Source organism: Saccopteryx leptura, chromosome 5, assembly GCF_036850995.1.
Source record: "Saccopteryx leptura isolate mSacLep1 chromosome 5, mSacLep1_pri_phased_curated, whole genome shotgun sequence".
In the NCBI taxonomy this organism is placed as follows: Eukaryota; Metazoa; Chordata; class Mammalia; order Chiroptera; family Emballonuridae; genus Saccopteryx; species Saccopteryx leptura.
In genome coordinates, this window is record NC_089507.1 from 144682085 (window position 1) to 144696473 (window position 14389).

The 14389-nt window shown below is 52.4% G+C and overlaps 1 protein-coding gene across 8 annotated transcripts in view; it reads right to left on the bottom strand.

Moving 5' to 3' along the window:
- Positions 1-14389, bottom strand: part of MYT1L (myelin transcription factor 1 like) — a 364482-nt gene that overhangs the window by 37145 nt on the left and 312948 nt on the right. For all 8 annotated transcript variants that reach the window (XM_066385811.1, XM_066385810.1, XM_066385808.1 and 5 more), the window contains one exon: positions 13900-13968. In XM_066385811.1, coding sequence (XP_066241908.1) covers positions 13900-13968 — 69 coding nt within the window. The remainder of the gene's footprint in view (positions 1-13899; positions 13969-14389) is intronic.

Here is a 14389-nt window from a genome sequence, read left to right on the forward strand (position 1 = left end):
CAGCAGACCTGCACAGTGAGGACAGCAGGGGTGGGGTGGGATGTGCCCTGGACGTCCCAAGGGCCCTGCGTGTGGGACAGGGGTATGCACCTCATCTCCTTCCCCAGGCAGTCTAGGTTGTGAACACAGGTTCGCTTCCTTTTCCCCCCAGGGTGAGCTTTAAAAGTGAGAAGGCAGCGGTGTGGAGCTCAGTCTGTCCTTCTCACATGACGCAGGACCTGAGCCGTGCAGCCGGCAGGCAACTCCCTACTCGTGTGGACGAGCTGGTGCAGATCAGCACTGCTGCTTGAGTGGGACACTTGTGTCCAGAAGGGCTAACATGGCCAACGCTGCTGGCTCGTGGCCGCCACGGCCAGGCCTGGCTCCTGTCACCATGCAGTGCCTTGAAGACAGCTGGGACCGGAGCCAGACTCAGGGCTCCCGGGCTGCTGGGCTCTCCACTGCTATCCGCTCAGTAACCCTGGTTCAGGGGACGCAGTGTGGGCCAGTTGCATGCCCAGCGGGAGCCACATCGTCTGCGTGAGACCTGCCTGTCCCTTGGCTGGTGCTGTGCACAAACCCCACGTGTGGTACACAGCAGTGGTCCCCAACCCCCGGGCTGCGGGCCGGTACCGGTCTGTGGGCCATTTGGTACCGGTCCACAGAGAAAGAATAAGTAACCTACATTTTTTCCGTTTTATTTATATTTAAGTCTGAACGATGTTTTATTTTTAAAAAATGACCAGATTCCCTCTGTTACATCCGTCTAAGACTCACTCTTGACGCTTGTCTCGGTCATGTGATACATTTATCCGTCCCACCCTAAAGGCGCCAGTCTGTGAAAATATTTTCTGATATTAAACCAGTCCGTGGCCCCAAAAAGGTTGGGGACCACTGGTGTACAGGACATGCAGCCACCCAGCCAGTCCCCTCTGTGCCGTGCAAGGGCTGTCACGCAGCTCACCCATCATCACTGTTTGTTCTGCGTTTTCAAACTGACTCACCCCTTCCTGAGAATCTTGGCAGCCCTCACTTCACAGGGGAGAGGCTGGGGCTTGGACAGTGGCCTTGCTTGCCCAGCGTCTCCTGGCTGGCAGTCTGCTGAGTGCCGCCCCCCCCCCTCCCCGCACCGGCCCCCTTCTGAGCTCATGGGTCCTTACAGGTCACGTTGTGCCAACAACTTGCTCTAGTCACTCGCTCTTTTACTCCCCGGCTGTGCCCAGCTTCTTACGAGGGCCCCCACTGTGGGTGGGGCTAGATGCTGAAGGCCGAGTCACCCCTCAGGGGCCTGCATTCTAGTGCTGGGCACAGGTAACCAAATGCTCACAGTGTGGCAGAAACACAGTCACTGCACCAGGGGACTGTGGGCGTGCGATGTACGTCCAGGGGAGGGGCTGGGCGGCCAGCGAGTGCCGATGTGTCTGCAGCTGGGTTTCAGGAGGAGGCTGGACTTGGGCAAGAGAAGGGTCAAGAAAGGTCAGCGCCAGGGAACATGCCCGCGTGGTGGGGGCTGGGAGGACATCATGTAGTTTTCTGCTGGGAAGCGAGCACAGGTTTAAAGGGTCAGCGTAAGCATTAAGTCTGCATTTAGGATCTCATGCCATCTTCAAGCTTTAGGGCACAGCGGCCTGCACACTGGTGAGTGTGGCTTCTCCTTCATGTTAGAGTGAAATCACTGCGCTCCTCCCGCCCTGGTCTCTGTGCCCCACAGGGGTGGGCAGGTGCTCCCAGGACAAGCACCAAACCTCCCGCTGGGCTGTCTGCTGAAAAGCTGCACCAGCCTGTCGCTGAGCCGGCGCCTCCAGCGCTGTCACTGGCTGTGTGCAGTGTTTCCTTGCGTCAGACACATTCCTAGAACCCAGACCGCTCTCGAGTCAGGTGTGAACACTCCCTCGCGATGAGGCGGGCGGGCTGGCTGCAGTGTTAGAACACAGAAACCCTTTCGTGCTGCCCTTCCAGATCAGCGTGTGTGAGGTCTGATGGAGGCACGCTGTCTGCTGGGGTCAGTGTGACCTCGGGGGCCAATATTTGTGACAGGATTCCAAAGTGTTGTAATAACTTTCACCTCCAGGGCATTCAGACAACTTCAGCCCCTGACTGGGTGTTGGAAGGGAGGGACCCAGAGGTGAGGTGCGGCCCAGGTTGTGGTGGAATAAGAAGGGGCCAGGTGGCCTAGTGGATAAAGCATCGACCAGGTGTGCCGATGTCGTGGATTCAACCCTCCATCAGGGCACATAGGAGGAGGTATCAGTGAGCCACAGCTAAGTGAACAACTAGGAGGAACAACAAGTCGATGCTTCTCTCTCCCTCTGCCCCTTTTCCTCACGGGCTTCCTTGTCCCCACACTCGTGTAGCCTCGCAGCTCCCAGTGCCGTCCACACACTGATGCCCACGCTCCCTGCATGCCACATGCGCTCACATGCCCTCCCGAGCTCCAGTGTGCATGTGCAGCCCTGCACAGCCCACGGGAGCCTGCGGACACCTGGAGCACACGATGTACGTGGCACGCCTGTCTCTCTGAAAGCCCGCCTCCCGCAGCCTCCCCGGTGTAGGAAGGAGGGTCACCTCTGGGTGCTCTCCTGTGTCTCACGGCCGTCCCTGTCACATTCCTTTGGCCACTCCTATTGGTTCTCCTTCAAACACCCAGAATCTTGTTGCTCTTGACTTGGGCTGTTGCCCAGACCTGCTTCCTGCTCCCTCGCTGCCCAGGTCCCACGCGTGTTGTGGAGGTACGCATGCCAGAGGGTGTTGCCCTGTGCTGACAGCTCTTCTCCGGGACAGAACTCACATCCTGCTAGGTCCCACAGCCCCTATGGGTTTGGGCTGCATGCTGTGCTCATGTTCTAGAACCTTCCCCTTGGCCCCTGGGCCTTCTGGTGTCTCTGTTAGGGTGCAGGGACTGTGACACTGCTGCTCCTCAGCTATGAGGAGGCAGCAGAGGACAGAGACTTGGTCTGTCCACTGTGTGCCTGAGCCGAGAGCTGGGGCCCTGACAGCTGAGGTCTGTGTGCAAACCACAGTGACCACGAGAGACCTGGCCACTGCAGCTGTGGGGCTTACCTAAGCATCCTTGACCGTTAGCCCACAAAATAAACCACGTGCGTGTGGGCTACTTCCAACTGGGCAGAGCACTGGCACATGGGCTCACGGGCACACTGGTCACCACCACCCAGTTCACAGGGAGGCCCCAGGCGGTGTGAGGGCTTCGTGCCTTGAGGCCTGGTGCTAGGATTCTGCTGTTGCTCATCCCCCGAAACACCATGCAGCTAGTAAAAGCAAGATTATATAGCCTACCCGTTACATAAAGTAGCAGGCTTCAAGATCACAGATGAATTGTGATTCATAAAAATACTAACACATCTTCAGAGAGATGAGGTTACAAATAATTTTTCTTTTTCCTACTTTCTCAATTTTTCAGCTTATATTAGTTTTATTTCTAAAAGTCCTCTAGGTAGAGTATTGGTGCAGTGTGTAAAAATCCTGGGTTCGAGTCCCAGTCAGGGCACACAGGAGAAGTGACCATCTGCTTCTCCGTCCCTCCCTCTCCCTCTTCTCTCTCTCTCTTTCCATCCCATAGCCATGGCTCAATTGGTTCGAGCAAAGTTGGTCCCAGGTGCTAAGGATGGCTCCATGACCTCCACCTCAGGTGCTAAAATAGCTTGGTTGCTGAGCAATGGAGCAGCAGTCCAGATGGGCAGAGCATCACCTGGTAGGGGGCTTGCCAAGTGGATCCCAGTCAGGGCATATGCAGAAATCTGCCTCTGCCGTCCTGCCTCTCACTAAATAAATAAATAAATAAATAAAATGTCACCTAAAAACATTTTTGTCCTTTATTTTTTTGTGCGCATGCATGTGTAAGAGAGAGAGAGAGAGAGAGAGAAACAGCAAGCGAGAGAGAGAGAGAGAGAGAGAGAAACAGCAAGCGAGAGAGAGGGAGAGAGAGAGAGAGAGAGAGAGGACAGATAGGAAGGGAGAGAGATGAGATGCATCAATTCTTTGTTGTGGCACTATAGTCATTGGTTGCTTTCTCATACGTGCCTTGACTGGGGGGCTCCAGCTGAGCCAGTGACCCCTTGCTCAAGCCAGTGACCTTGGGCTCAAGCCAGCAAACTTTGGGCTCAAGCCAGCAACCATGGGGTCATGTCTATGATTCCATGCTCAAGCCGGTGATTCTGTGTTCAAGCTGGTGACCTTGGGGTTATGAACCTGGGTTCTCAGGCTGATGCTCTATCCACTATGCCACTGCCTAGTCAGGCTAAACTTTACTTGTCTTAGGAGGACATTTTCCCATCTTAGACAAGAGGATACATGTGCTATCATGGGTGACTATGCACACGACATACATTTTTACCTTCACAGACTGAAAGTGTGTAATGAACTCCGATTTGTCCCTGGCCACAGAAAAGTAAAATGAAGAACAGGAGCCCAGGAGAAGAGAAACTACCACTCACACATACATGCTGGGGACTCAGGCAGGGATGGGGCACATTGGGGCTTCTGATCACAGGTCCCTGAGCATGAAAGGTAAGAGCAGGCTTGTCTGTGGCCCTGAGATGGAAGGTTAGACAGAACAAGGCACCTGTTTGTGAAGAACAGGTTGTGAGAAGTGCAGCAGTAACTGGGCCAAGGGAGTTGTGGGCACTCAGTGGTGCTGTGAGCTCCCCTCTAAGGTAGGACAGGTGACGGCAGAAGGGAGCTTGGCGGAGAAATAGTTAAGGTGCTAATGGAGAGCAGGCTCCAACAGCTTAAAGCCCCGAGTGTCATTGTGCGTGCTTCGTATCAGCCAGGTTTATTTAGTCACTAATGACGGCGGCCTTAGGACCTCACTTTGGGGACCACTGGTTAAACAAATTGAATTTCTGTCCGAGTCTGAAAGTCATAGGGTTGGTTCTTTAAAAAAGGACCTGAGCTGTTCCACTAACAATGTGTGCTGCTCTACTGGCCCCCACAGCGACGCTCCACATACCACGTAGGGACCCTGTTCTGAAAGCAGCTACATGGTCACACGGTTGTCAAGTTTAGTTTTACTCTGTATGCAAATGACACTCAATAAAAAAGAAGGATGCATGTAGGTGTAAAGGGATTAACCTATTTATCCATGGCTCAAATAATACAACAAAAACAATGAGGACCCGGATGCTGAAATTATAACCATAAACTTTCCAGTTGTAGCAGTAATATGCCGAATGGCTCCTGGAATGTAGGAAAACACGTGAAGAACCATATGAATGAGGTCTACAGCTCTATGCAGGACTGTCTGGCATGGAGGCCCACTTGATGTGTGTGGCTGTTTCTTTTTGAATTACTGAGAATTCGATTGAGAATTTAGTCCCTTGGCCACAGGGGCCTCTCTCAGGGGCTTGGCTGCCACGTGTGGCTTGTGGCTCTGTACTGCATGGTGCAGGTGACAGCATGCCCACCAGCAGGGAGCTCTGTGGGGCCATGCCATGGAAGCTTGTATGCAGAATGTCACAAAGCCCAGTTATACTTCATTTCAATCACTATACAGTCTTTGCAATGAACGTGTTTTCTTAAGCATGCTAGTGAGTGTGGGACCTGTCTCCTTATAATAGTCTCGAATTCTCGGTGAAGGTATATAGGATGTCTCCATCTCTCAATCACGAACAGAGAACACACTAGGCACCTGTGCAGCCTGGAGACTTCAAAATGTGGACAACTAACAGCATTCACTACAGCCAGAAAAAGATCTGTCCGTAAACGTGCAACAAAAGGACCAAACAGATGAGATGCAACTTCCCTGCATGGTCACCCCAGAGAGCCCCGGCCAGGTCTGGGGATAAACACGTGTGGACAGCTGGAAGACACGACAGGCGCATCACCCCCCTCCACCACCACAAGCCCTTCCACTCCCTGTCCCCCCCAAATAGCCTTTTCATCCTGTCAGAGTTTTCCAATCAAAGAAGGAACCCCAAGAGAACGGTTCTGACTCCTGAAATCACCAGGAAAAAATGCTCTCCAGGATCTTTGTCAATAATTTCCCAGAGGGAACATCTACTTTATTTCCAATCTCACTCACTTTGCTCCAGGGAGCTGTAAATTAGTGAAGTGTTCACGGGAATGAAACCTCAAACTTACGAGGTGCAATGTAACTCATGCTGCTGTCCAGATGCTCCCACCCAGGTGCTGCCTCTCCTCTGCCCCGCGGTGTGGAGTGGGTGGTTGCCCACACGGAGCCAAGAAGGAGAGAACAAGACCAGATGCCCACTGATTAAGGAAGGCCTGGTTTAACTAGAGGTAACACGTGAGGACGACTCAAAGACAATCTAACTCATTTTACGAAACGAAATGCATCTGCCTTTGAGTCCTGGCTTGACAGCACAGACAAAAAAACACAGGTACACATGTTAGCACACTAATCATGTACATGATAGTTAAACATATGTGCACATATGTAAAGTAACTATAAAACAGTACTCAAAATTGTAAGGCAAATAATCTTTCATGTTTGTTCACGTGCATCCAATAGGCTACATGTTCCATGAAGTGACTAATTCATAAAAATAAATGTATTCAAAGGATAATTTTAAAATAGTTTGTAGCCCTGGCCTGTTGGCTCAGTGGTAAAGCATTGGCCTGGTGTGTGGATGTCCCAGGTTCGATTCCCAGTCAGGGCACACAGGAGAGGTGACTACCTGCTTCTCCCACCCCCTCCCCCCTTTCTCTCCCACAATCACGGCTCCATTAGAGTGAGTTGGCCCCGGGCACTGAGGATGGCTCCATGGCCTCATTTCAGGCATTAAAATAGCTCAGTTGCTGAGCAACAGAGCAACAGCCCCAGATGGGCAGATGGGAAAAGCATTGCCTCCTAGTGGGCTTGCCAGGTGGATCCTGGTTGGGGCACACGCAGGAGTTTGTCTCTCTGCGTCCCTGCTTCTCATTTAAGAAAAAAAAAAAAGTTTGTAGAGAAGTGTAATTTTACCTTTGATTAGATAATTTTTGTTTAGTAATAGGCAGTGTCATTCAGCACCTTCTGATGTCTATAAATGTTTCATCCTTTAAAAGAGGAAAATGGAACACTAAGAAATGTCTTCCTCATGGCCTTATTCTAGATCTAGAATGTTACCCAAATTTGTCCCAGTAAGAAACATAAAAGTCTCCAGGCAGCTTTGATTACATTAGACATTACCCCCACCCTGAGAAATGACCCAGGCTCCATGTCTAAGCTCCAGCCAGTCCCTGCCTGCCATTCTCTGCGGGCTGCACGGACCGTCCAGCCATCAGAACAGACTGGGAGAAGGTGAGGTGTCTCTTTAAGGAACAGTATGTCCTGGAGGGGGTTTGCCAAGACAGAATGCCTTGATCACAGTAGTTAATTTAAAAGGTCCAGAAGCTTTTAAATGAGACTCCTGTTACTTTGTCACAGAGCTGGCTATGTCATCACATGTCATTTAGTTGCAGTGACAATGGACAGTGAAATATGAACAAACAACTTAATAATGTCATTCCCCAGGAGCAGGATGAAGATGACAAGCAGCAGCTCCCTGTGAGCCTGGACGAGCTCACACCAGGTGGGGCTAGTCCATGTCCCCTCATACTGGGCTCAGGGCGACCAGCTCTGCTGTCCTGTCTGCAGTGGCCACACGTCCACCCTGGTGTCTGGGAGGAGCCTCGGTGTCCACTCCTATCTGACCTCACTCCCTGTCCAGCCCTGCTCCTTCCCTCTCCCCACCTTCCTTCCACCCCCCATCCCTACAACGACCCTTCCACTAGCCTCCTGACTCTGCCATGGTCCAGTGCCCCAGTCTGGTCCTTCCAGACCACAGCTGGGCTTCAGGACATGTCGCCCCAGGCCCCGTGGCTCTCATGCGGACCCTTGCCTGCACCCACCCATGCTCAGGGAGCCGCTCCCTGAGCCCAGCACACGGCTGCCCCTCCATGTCCTCTCCCCACCCTGTCCATGGCCAGGCCAGCTCCAGCCATCCTGCCACACGAATCTGCACCTGAGGACCGGACACTTCCCCTGAACTTGACCCCTGACACATGTCACCTCTTTGCCCCTGTCAATCCCGGGACGCTCTGCAGATAACTGATTCCTTCCTTTTGGTTTGCCTGAAAACACTGGCCACGAGTTCCTTAAGGGCAGAAACTATCTTATCTCTGGGTGCTGACCGTATGTTTCAGAAACAAACCAATGAACAAAAGCTCGGTCTACGGTTCCCGAGAGCATCTCCTCATGGTGGTGCTTCCACTGAGAAGTGAGCAAATGTAGGGAGCACCCCGCGTCCCCTCTCGCACTGGAGAGCCATGGGTGTGGCCACTGGTGTGAGTGCCAGGGTGCAAGGAATGACGGTAGCTCTACGTGTCAACTGAGCGATGCTCACGTACACAGGGCTGTGACAATGGGCTTCATGTGCAGGCACTAAGGCACACTCCTGGAAGGAGCTGGTGAACCCCCAACCCCCCGCTGCGTCCTAGGACAGGGGCCCGGGCACAGGCAGCCATGGGTCTCATCTGCTATTTTCTTTCTTATTAAAGGACTTGATGCAAAGTTCTCCAAATCTAGAGGCACAAAGACTTGGGAGAGAATTGGAGTCCTTGTTTAAGGGACATCATGAAAGGTATTGGATCCAAAGTTGTTGAGTGAAAGTTCACTCAACTGATGCATGTTCCTCCTTCCAACTAGAACGCTGTCCCAGACCCAGCTGCAACTTCTGTGCTGCCTGTTGGCCCTTGCCGACCATCTGCTGCATGCCTGTCCTGGGACGATGCCGTTTCACAGAGGAGAAGCCAAGCGAAGGCACAGAGGAGTGAAGCAGGGTCCCCTTTGACCACAGAGGCCATGCTCTGTATTTTATTTTGCACAATCTGTTCATAAGAACTGTCTTAATTGTTAAATGTATATCCTATGCCCTGGCCTTCCTTTGATACCTAAGTCTGATTCTTTACTCTGAATATTACCATAACCTGCAGTACAACCTGGAAGACTGGGCGGGGGCGGGGGGGGGGGGGGGGAGGCGGTCATCACAATGGAAAGGAAATGCACCTGGATTGCACCTCCCTCCCTCACATGTTGTGAGAGGACTGCCTGAGTGTGTTTGTGAACTGACCACTGGGACTGTTTGCTAAACAGCGAGCAGCCCAGGGACGCCTGCTGCTAGGCATGGCCCATCGTCACCGCCTGCTTGGGGCGCAGTCGCAGGCCTGGGGGTCGCGCTGGAGCGGCCACACCGAGGTCGGCTTTCCTCGCGAACCCCTCTCAGGAGGAGCCCGGTGGACCTGGCTCTGAACCCGGGCTTGGCTTTCTTTATTCCCTGTCCACATGTGTGTGTGGTTCGAGTCAACTTTAATTTCCACACTGAACTTATTTTACATTTGCTCAACTTGTTATCAGATAAAAAGCTGTCGTGTGTAGGGAGTGTTTAACAACGCAGCAGTGCACACTTACAGACCCTCACAGACGCAGACTAGATGGAGGAGAGGTGCACGTGTCAGACTGCGGGGATGCCTGTGAGCTCAGCACCGCAGGGCCTGACCTGTTTACCCCCACACGGATCATGCTGGGGACGCGATGCTGAGAGCTTCCCAAACAGAGAAGTGGTGTGTGTGTGTATGTGAGCATGAATGTGTGTTGTGTATGTGGGCGTATCTGAGTGTGTGTATGTGTGTGAGTGTGAATGTGTGTGTTGTCTGTAGTGTGTGTATGTTTGGTTTGTCTGTGGTGTGTGTTGTCCATACTGTGTGTGTGGGTGTGAGTGTGAGGGGTGCATGTGAGTGTACGGGGTGTGTGTGTGGTCAGGACCCCAGTTAAACACCAACCCTTCACCTGCCGGGAGCAGCGCCCCGGGTCCCTTCATGTTGAAGCAGCAGCGCAATGTGTGGACAGGTCGCTGCAGCCATGTGTTCTCTGCGGGTCTCGGCTGAGCCTCAGTTCCCATGTCTGTGAAATGGGTCTGAGCTTTCCCACCTGGCCTCGCGGAGGCACCTGGCAAGTGGGGCCTAGTCCACGGCCCGCAGTGCGTGTGGGTCCAGGGAAGGCTCCCCAGCGCAGGCTGACTTTCAGCAGTCTGAGGCCTGACAGGACACGTGTGTGGCCAGGAGGCGCACCTGGGGAGCCCACGCTGCCCTCCTTCTCAGCACGGACACACACGCCCGCAGACGGCCTTCCGCCGACCCACCCATTCCCAAGAAGCCATGCCAGCGGCAGAACCAACAGGCTCTTCTGACACGAGGGTCCCTAAGGTGGAAGAGCAAGCATCCTGCGCCCATGCCCATGCCCATGCGGAGGCTGCGCGTCAGCAGCACTGTGGTCAGAAACTGCCGGCACAGAGGGGAGTGCGGCCCAGGAAAGAACCCAGACCTGAGCTGTCAGCAGTGATGCGCACAGCTGTGCAGACCTCCCGCTGTCTGCCGCAGAGCAGAGTTGCCGAGACTAAGTCGTTTCTGCGCCCCGGGCCGGCGGCGGGCGCGCTTGGCCCTGCGACAACAGCGTCCGCGTGGGAGGCCCCTCTGCCAGGCACTGCATGGGAGCTGGAGCAAGCCCTACAAACCCCGGGGATGAGCAGCCTTTAGAGAAAAGGAGTATCTTGGCTTAAGTTCAAAATTCTAATTCTTTAAGTTCATTTTAAAAATAGATGTAACCAGGTTTTTAAAACATGGCTTTGGGATATGCGGTTAAAATCCCTCTACGTCTTGGCTGAAAACACCCCAGAGAGACAGATACCCGGGAAGTACGGAACACGCAGAGAACCTTCTAAAGGGCGAGAGCCCGAAGCAGGCCCCCACTGCCCCATGCCACCCCACGATGACAAAATCCAAGTCCCAGCAATAGGAGGTGAGGGTGAGCCAGTGATCTAAACTCCCTGCCTGGAGCCGCACCAGTGACAGGACGTGGGGCACCGTGTGCTAAGACGTGAATTGTCCAGACAAACCTGAACGATTCGTCTTCGAATCGTTCGATTTCTACTTTGAACAATTTCTACTTTGCCGAGCGAAGTAAAAAGGGAAGCAATCTGGAGGCTTGTGTTTAGAGCTAATTGCCTCTAATTGAAATCAGTTTCAATTTGCCTTAAATGGGTTACTAAGGTGGCTGAGACACTCCCATCCTGCCCAGGCGTCCGGAAGCAGGAGAACAAACTCCTGGTGGGGACGATGTGGTTTCTTAAAAAAAAAAGAGGCTGACAGTGATGTCATGCAAGCTGCTCCTCCCTTTCAGGTGATCCGAGCAGGTGAAATGTTAAGAGAAGAAATCTCCCTTCAGAAGCAGGGCTCACGCTAAGCAGCATTTCCGCCCAATTGGACAATTTCATTATTACTTTTTTGGCCTGGAGTCTCTGTGAAGCCCACAGAAGGGAGCTCACGGTAGGGGAGGAGGCCAAGGGAGCACGCCGAGCGTGGAGGTGAGGGGGGCTGCAGCCTCGCCTGCCTCCTGGAAGCACTGACTCACCCCACCTCTGAGCATGAGCTGTCTGCTGCATCAGAGAGCTCGGGAGCCGGACAGAGCGGGAGTTCCAGAGTCTGACTGATGTTCACGGACACGTTCAGTTCCAGCACGTATTCCCTTCACATGTTGTGCGTAACTAGACGTGAAACCACTGCCAGCTTTTTAAGAGTATCCCAAATGGGCTGTTCTGGGTCAGAACCCAGCAAACTTTCTCAGGATGCTTAAGAGGTTTGAGGACCCAAGACCCAGAGTGTATCTGGCAAAACCTCTTGTTGGTCCAGGATCAAGAATGTACTGTTAATGGCCAACTAAGGTCAGCGTTAGAAGTGACAAGAGGAACCGTTCCAGAAAATTCCGTCTCCAAGCAGATGCATAAAGGAGACATTCTTTTGAGGGAACCCGGACACATGTTCTACTACGTCTTCAGGAAGCACCTCACATAGACTGTGCCTGTCACTCTCTGTCAGTGAGGCCGACACAGTGGGATGGAGAGAAGCTTCCAAACAACATGGAAAGAAGAGGCAATGACAAGAGCTCACGCACGGCTAACTCTAGAGAAAGCTGCATGCACCTTCATGGGACGGGTCCACGCGCCTGTGGCTCAGGGGGAAGGAGTGTTGGAGGGAGGGCGTCGTCAGTTAAAAGGTCCAAGTAAAACATCAATGGTTTTCCCAGTTTGAAAAGACATCAAGTAAAAACCGCTCACTTGAATATTAGGCTTTTTATTGTACACATTTAATCAAAATCCCTAGTTTGAAGATCCAACAGTGAATGCAAACCATTCCAGAAAATTGGTTGAGCTTAGCCAAGAAAGGGTCGATCAAAACAGGACCTACTTGTTACAAAGACAAGTTTAGACGTGAGCGTGGCTTTTGGATCAGCCGAAGTTGGGGAAAGGTGTCGCCCTCTGTGAGGCCAGGCCCTGCCCGGGAAGAGGTGGCAGGGCAGGGGGCAGTGGCCGCCCTCCCCTGAAGATGCCGATGGTGAGGAGGAGACAGGAGGAGAGGACAGGTCTGCCTGGAACTTCAAATTCACAGAAACACCTAAGCCCAGAGCCAGGGGGCACGAACCAGGGCAAAGCAGACCCAGCAGAGAACGGCTCTGGTCTCTGGGGTCTTGAGACACTAGCCAGTCAGAGGCGGCGCCAGGTGCCAGGTGTGCAAAGGGCATTTTCCTGCTCACAGCTGGCCTGTTGGACTGAGAATCCTCGTTAAGAAAGTCAAAGGGAAGTGGCCATTTTCGGGTGTGCGGGTCAAGGTCCAGGTGCAGTCAGCCACGTGTGACCAGGAAGGAAGCATGACTTCAAGCCATGGAAAAAGACGGTGTGACCAATTGGGTTGAGCTCCTGCTATTTCTGTCCATGCTGAGGCTCTAATGCTATCTGTCCAGTAGGCCCTGGAGGGTGGCGCTATGGACTCTAAAGCTGCTAAAAGAGGTGCCCTCCAGGTGATTACGCGCCATGAAGAAACTCCAATGGTCTTGTGACGGGAGGGCTAGTTCAGGAGGTCACTGAACATGAGCAGGTGATCTATGGCACCAGGGCCCTGGACAGGGATCCTGTAAGAAATGACACGGAATGAAAAAACTCCACGCTCTGAGAGCCTGTCTGTCGTGACGGGAAGGTGAGGCGAGGGCCCTCGGGGAAGGAGTCACATGGGTTCTGCGGTGTGGCTGCCACATTGGCCATGAAGCTATTTCCAAACAAAACAGAAGCCTAGCAATGTAACAGGATGGGGTCTGGAACAATCACCTGGGACCCTTGGGTCTCCGCCGTTTTCCTGACACTCACCCAAAGGCCTGCCCCACACTAGAGCTCTGAGGTTCTGGGGTGCTCTCTGTAGCTGACACTGCTGTCTCCCAAACCCTGCCTGGGGACCAAGCCTGGCTGCGCATCTGTGTGTATTTGAGGAGAGAGGCCTTGACCTGGAGGTACAGTGCAAGGTGACTAGGTTTATGCTTAAAATATAGAAAAAACTGCAGACACAGAGGAGACAGAGATCCGACAAGCAGAGGAGTGCATGTGTGTGTGAGTGCCGGCCACATGATTAGTGAGTGTTTTGTGTTAGTCACTGTGACCACCAGAGACCCAGGGAAAGGGCTGTCACCCTGGTAGCTTTTGGTCACAGTGCTGGTGAAATACCTGTATCTTAAGTAACCACATTAACTATCAACTTTCAAAACATCAATTTTTGACTTGTCAAGTTACCACCTTTTTTTTTTTTTTTTTTTTGTTACCACCTTTTCTTAAAAGTCTGAGTAGCTCTATAAACCCCCCTTCCATGTGCATGCATACTGGAGAGAACACACTATCCTTAGGAAAACTCAGGACAGAAAGGATGTGATGATACCACCAGAGAGAAAGGAGGGGGACAAGACGTGACTGACGTCCTGAGGAGCCAATCGTGCACCATGTCTACAGGTGGCTTTATAAAGAAGTTTTTCTTTGCAAGTGACACATCCTTTGTGTTACCACTAAGTGAACAGGTATTTAAGAGGGAAGAGTTTTCGTTAAATCTTACTTGAGTTCTTGCGAGCTGGTAGCCAGCATACTCCGGATGCTTTTGTCCGCCAGTGGGCAGCCCGACAGACTGTAAGACAGGCCGGGAGAGTCAGTGAGTCGCCCCTCCAGCCAGCTTGATGCCCCAACAAGCACAACATAAAGTTGAAATCAAAGTTCGATGCAGAAGAGCGATGGTACAAGTGCTGTATATTGAACGGATTGTAGTGAACTGCATGTTCACACGTGAATTTAAGAGAACGGGTCTGCGTATGGACCGTTTAAAAAAGATAAAAAATATATTTTGCTCTTTGGTTTAAATGTCTGTCAAGAATTTTCCAATTTAGGTAGCTTATTTCCAAACAAACCGCATCAGAGGACATGCCAACCGGCATGCCCCTACGGGTCAACATAGAGCACTTTGGGGCGACACAGAGCTGACGCTGGCACTGGGACGGCATTGTTGAGGTAAGCTGAAAACAATAAATTGGAAAGACAGAATCCACCATGAG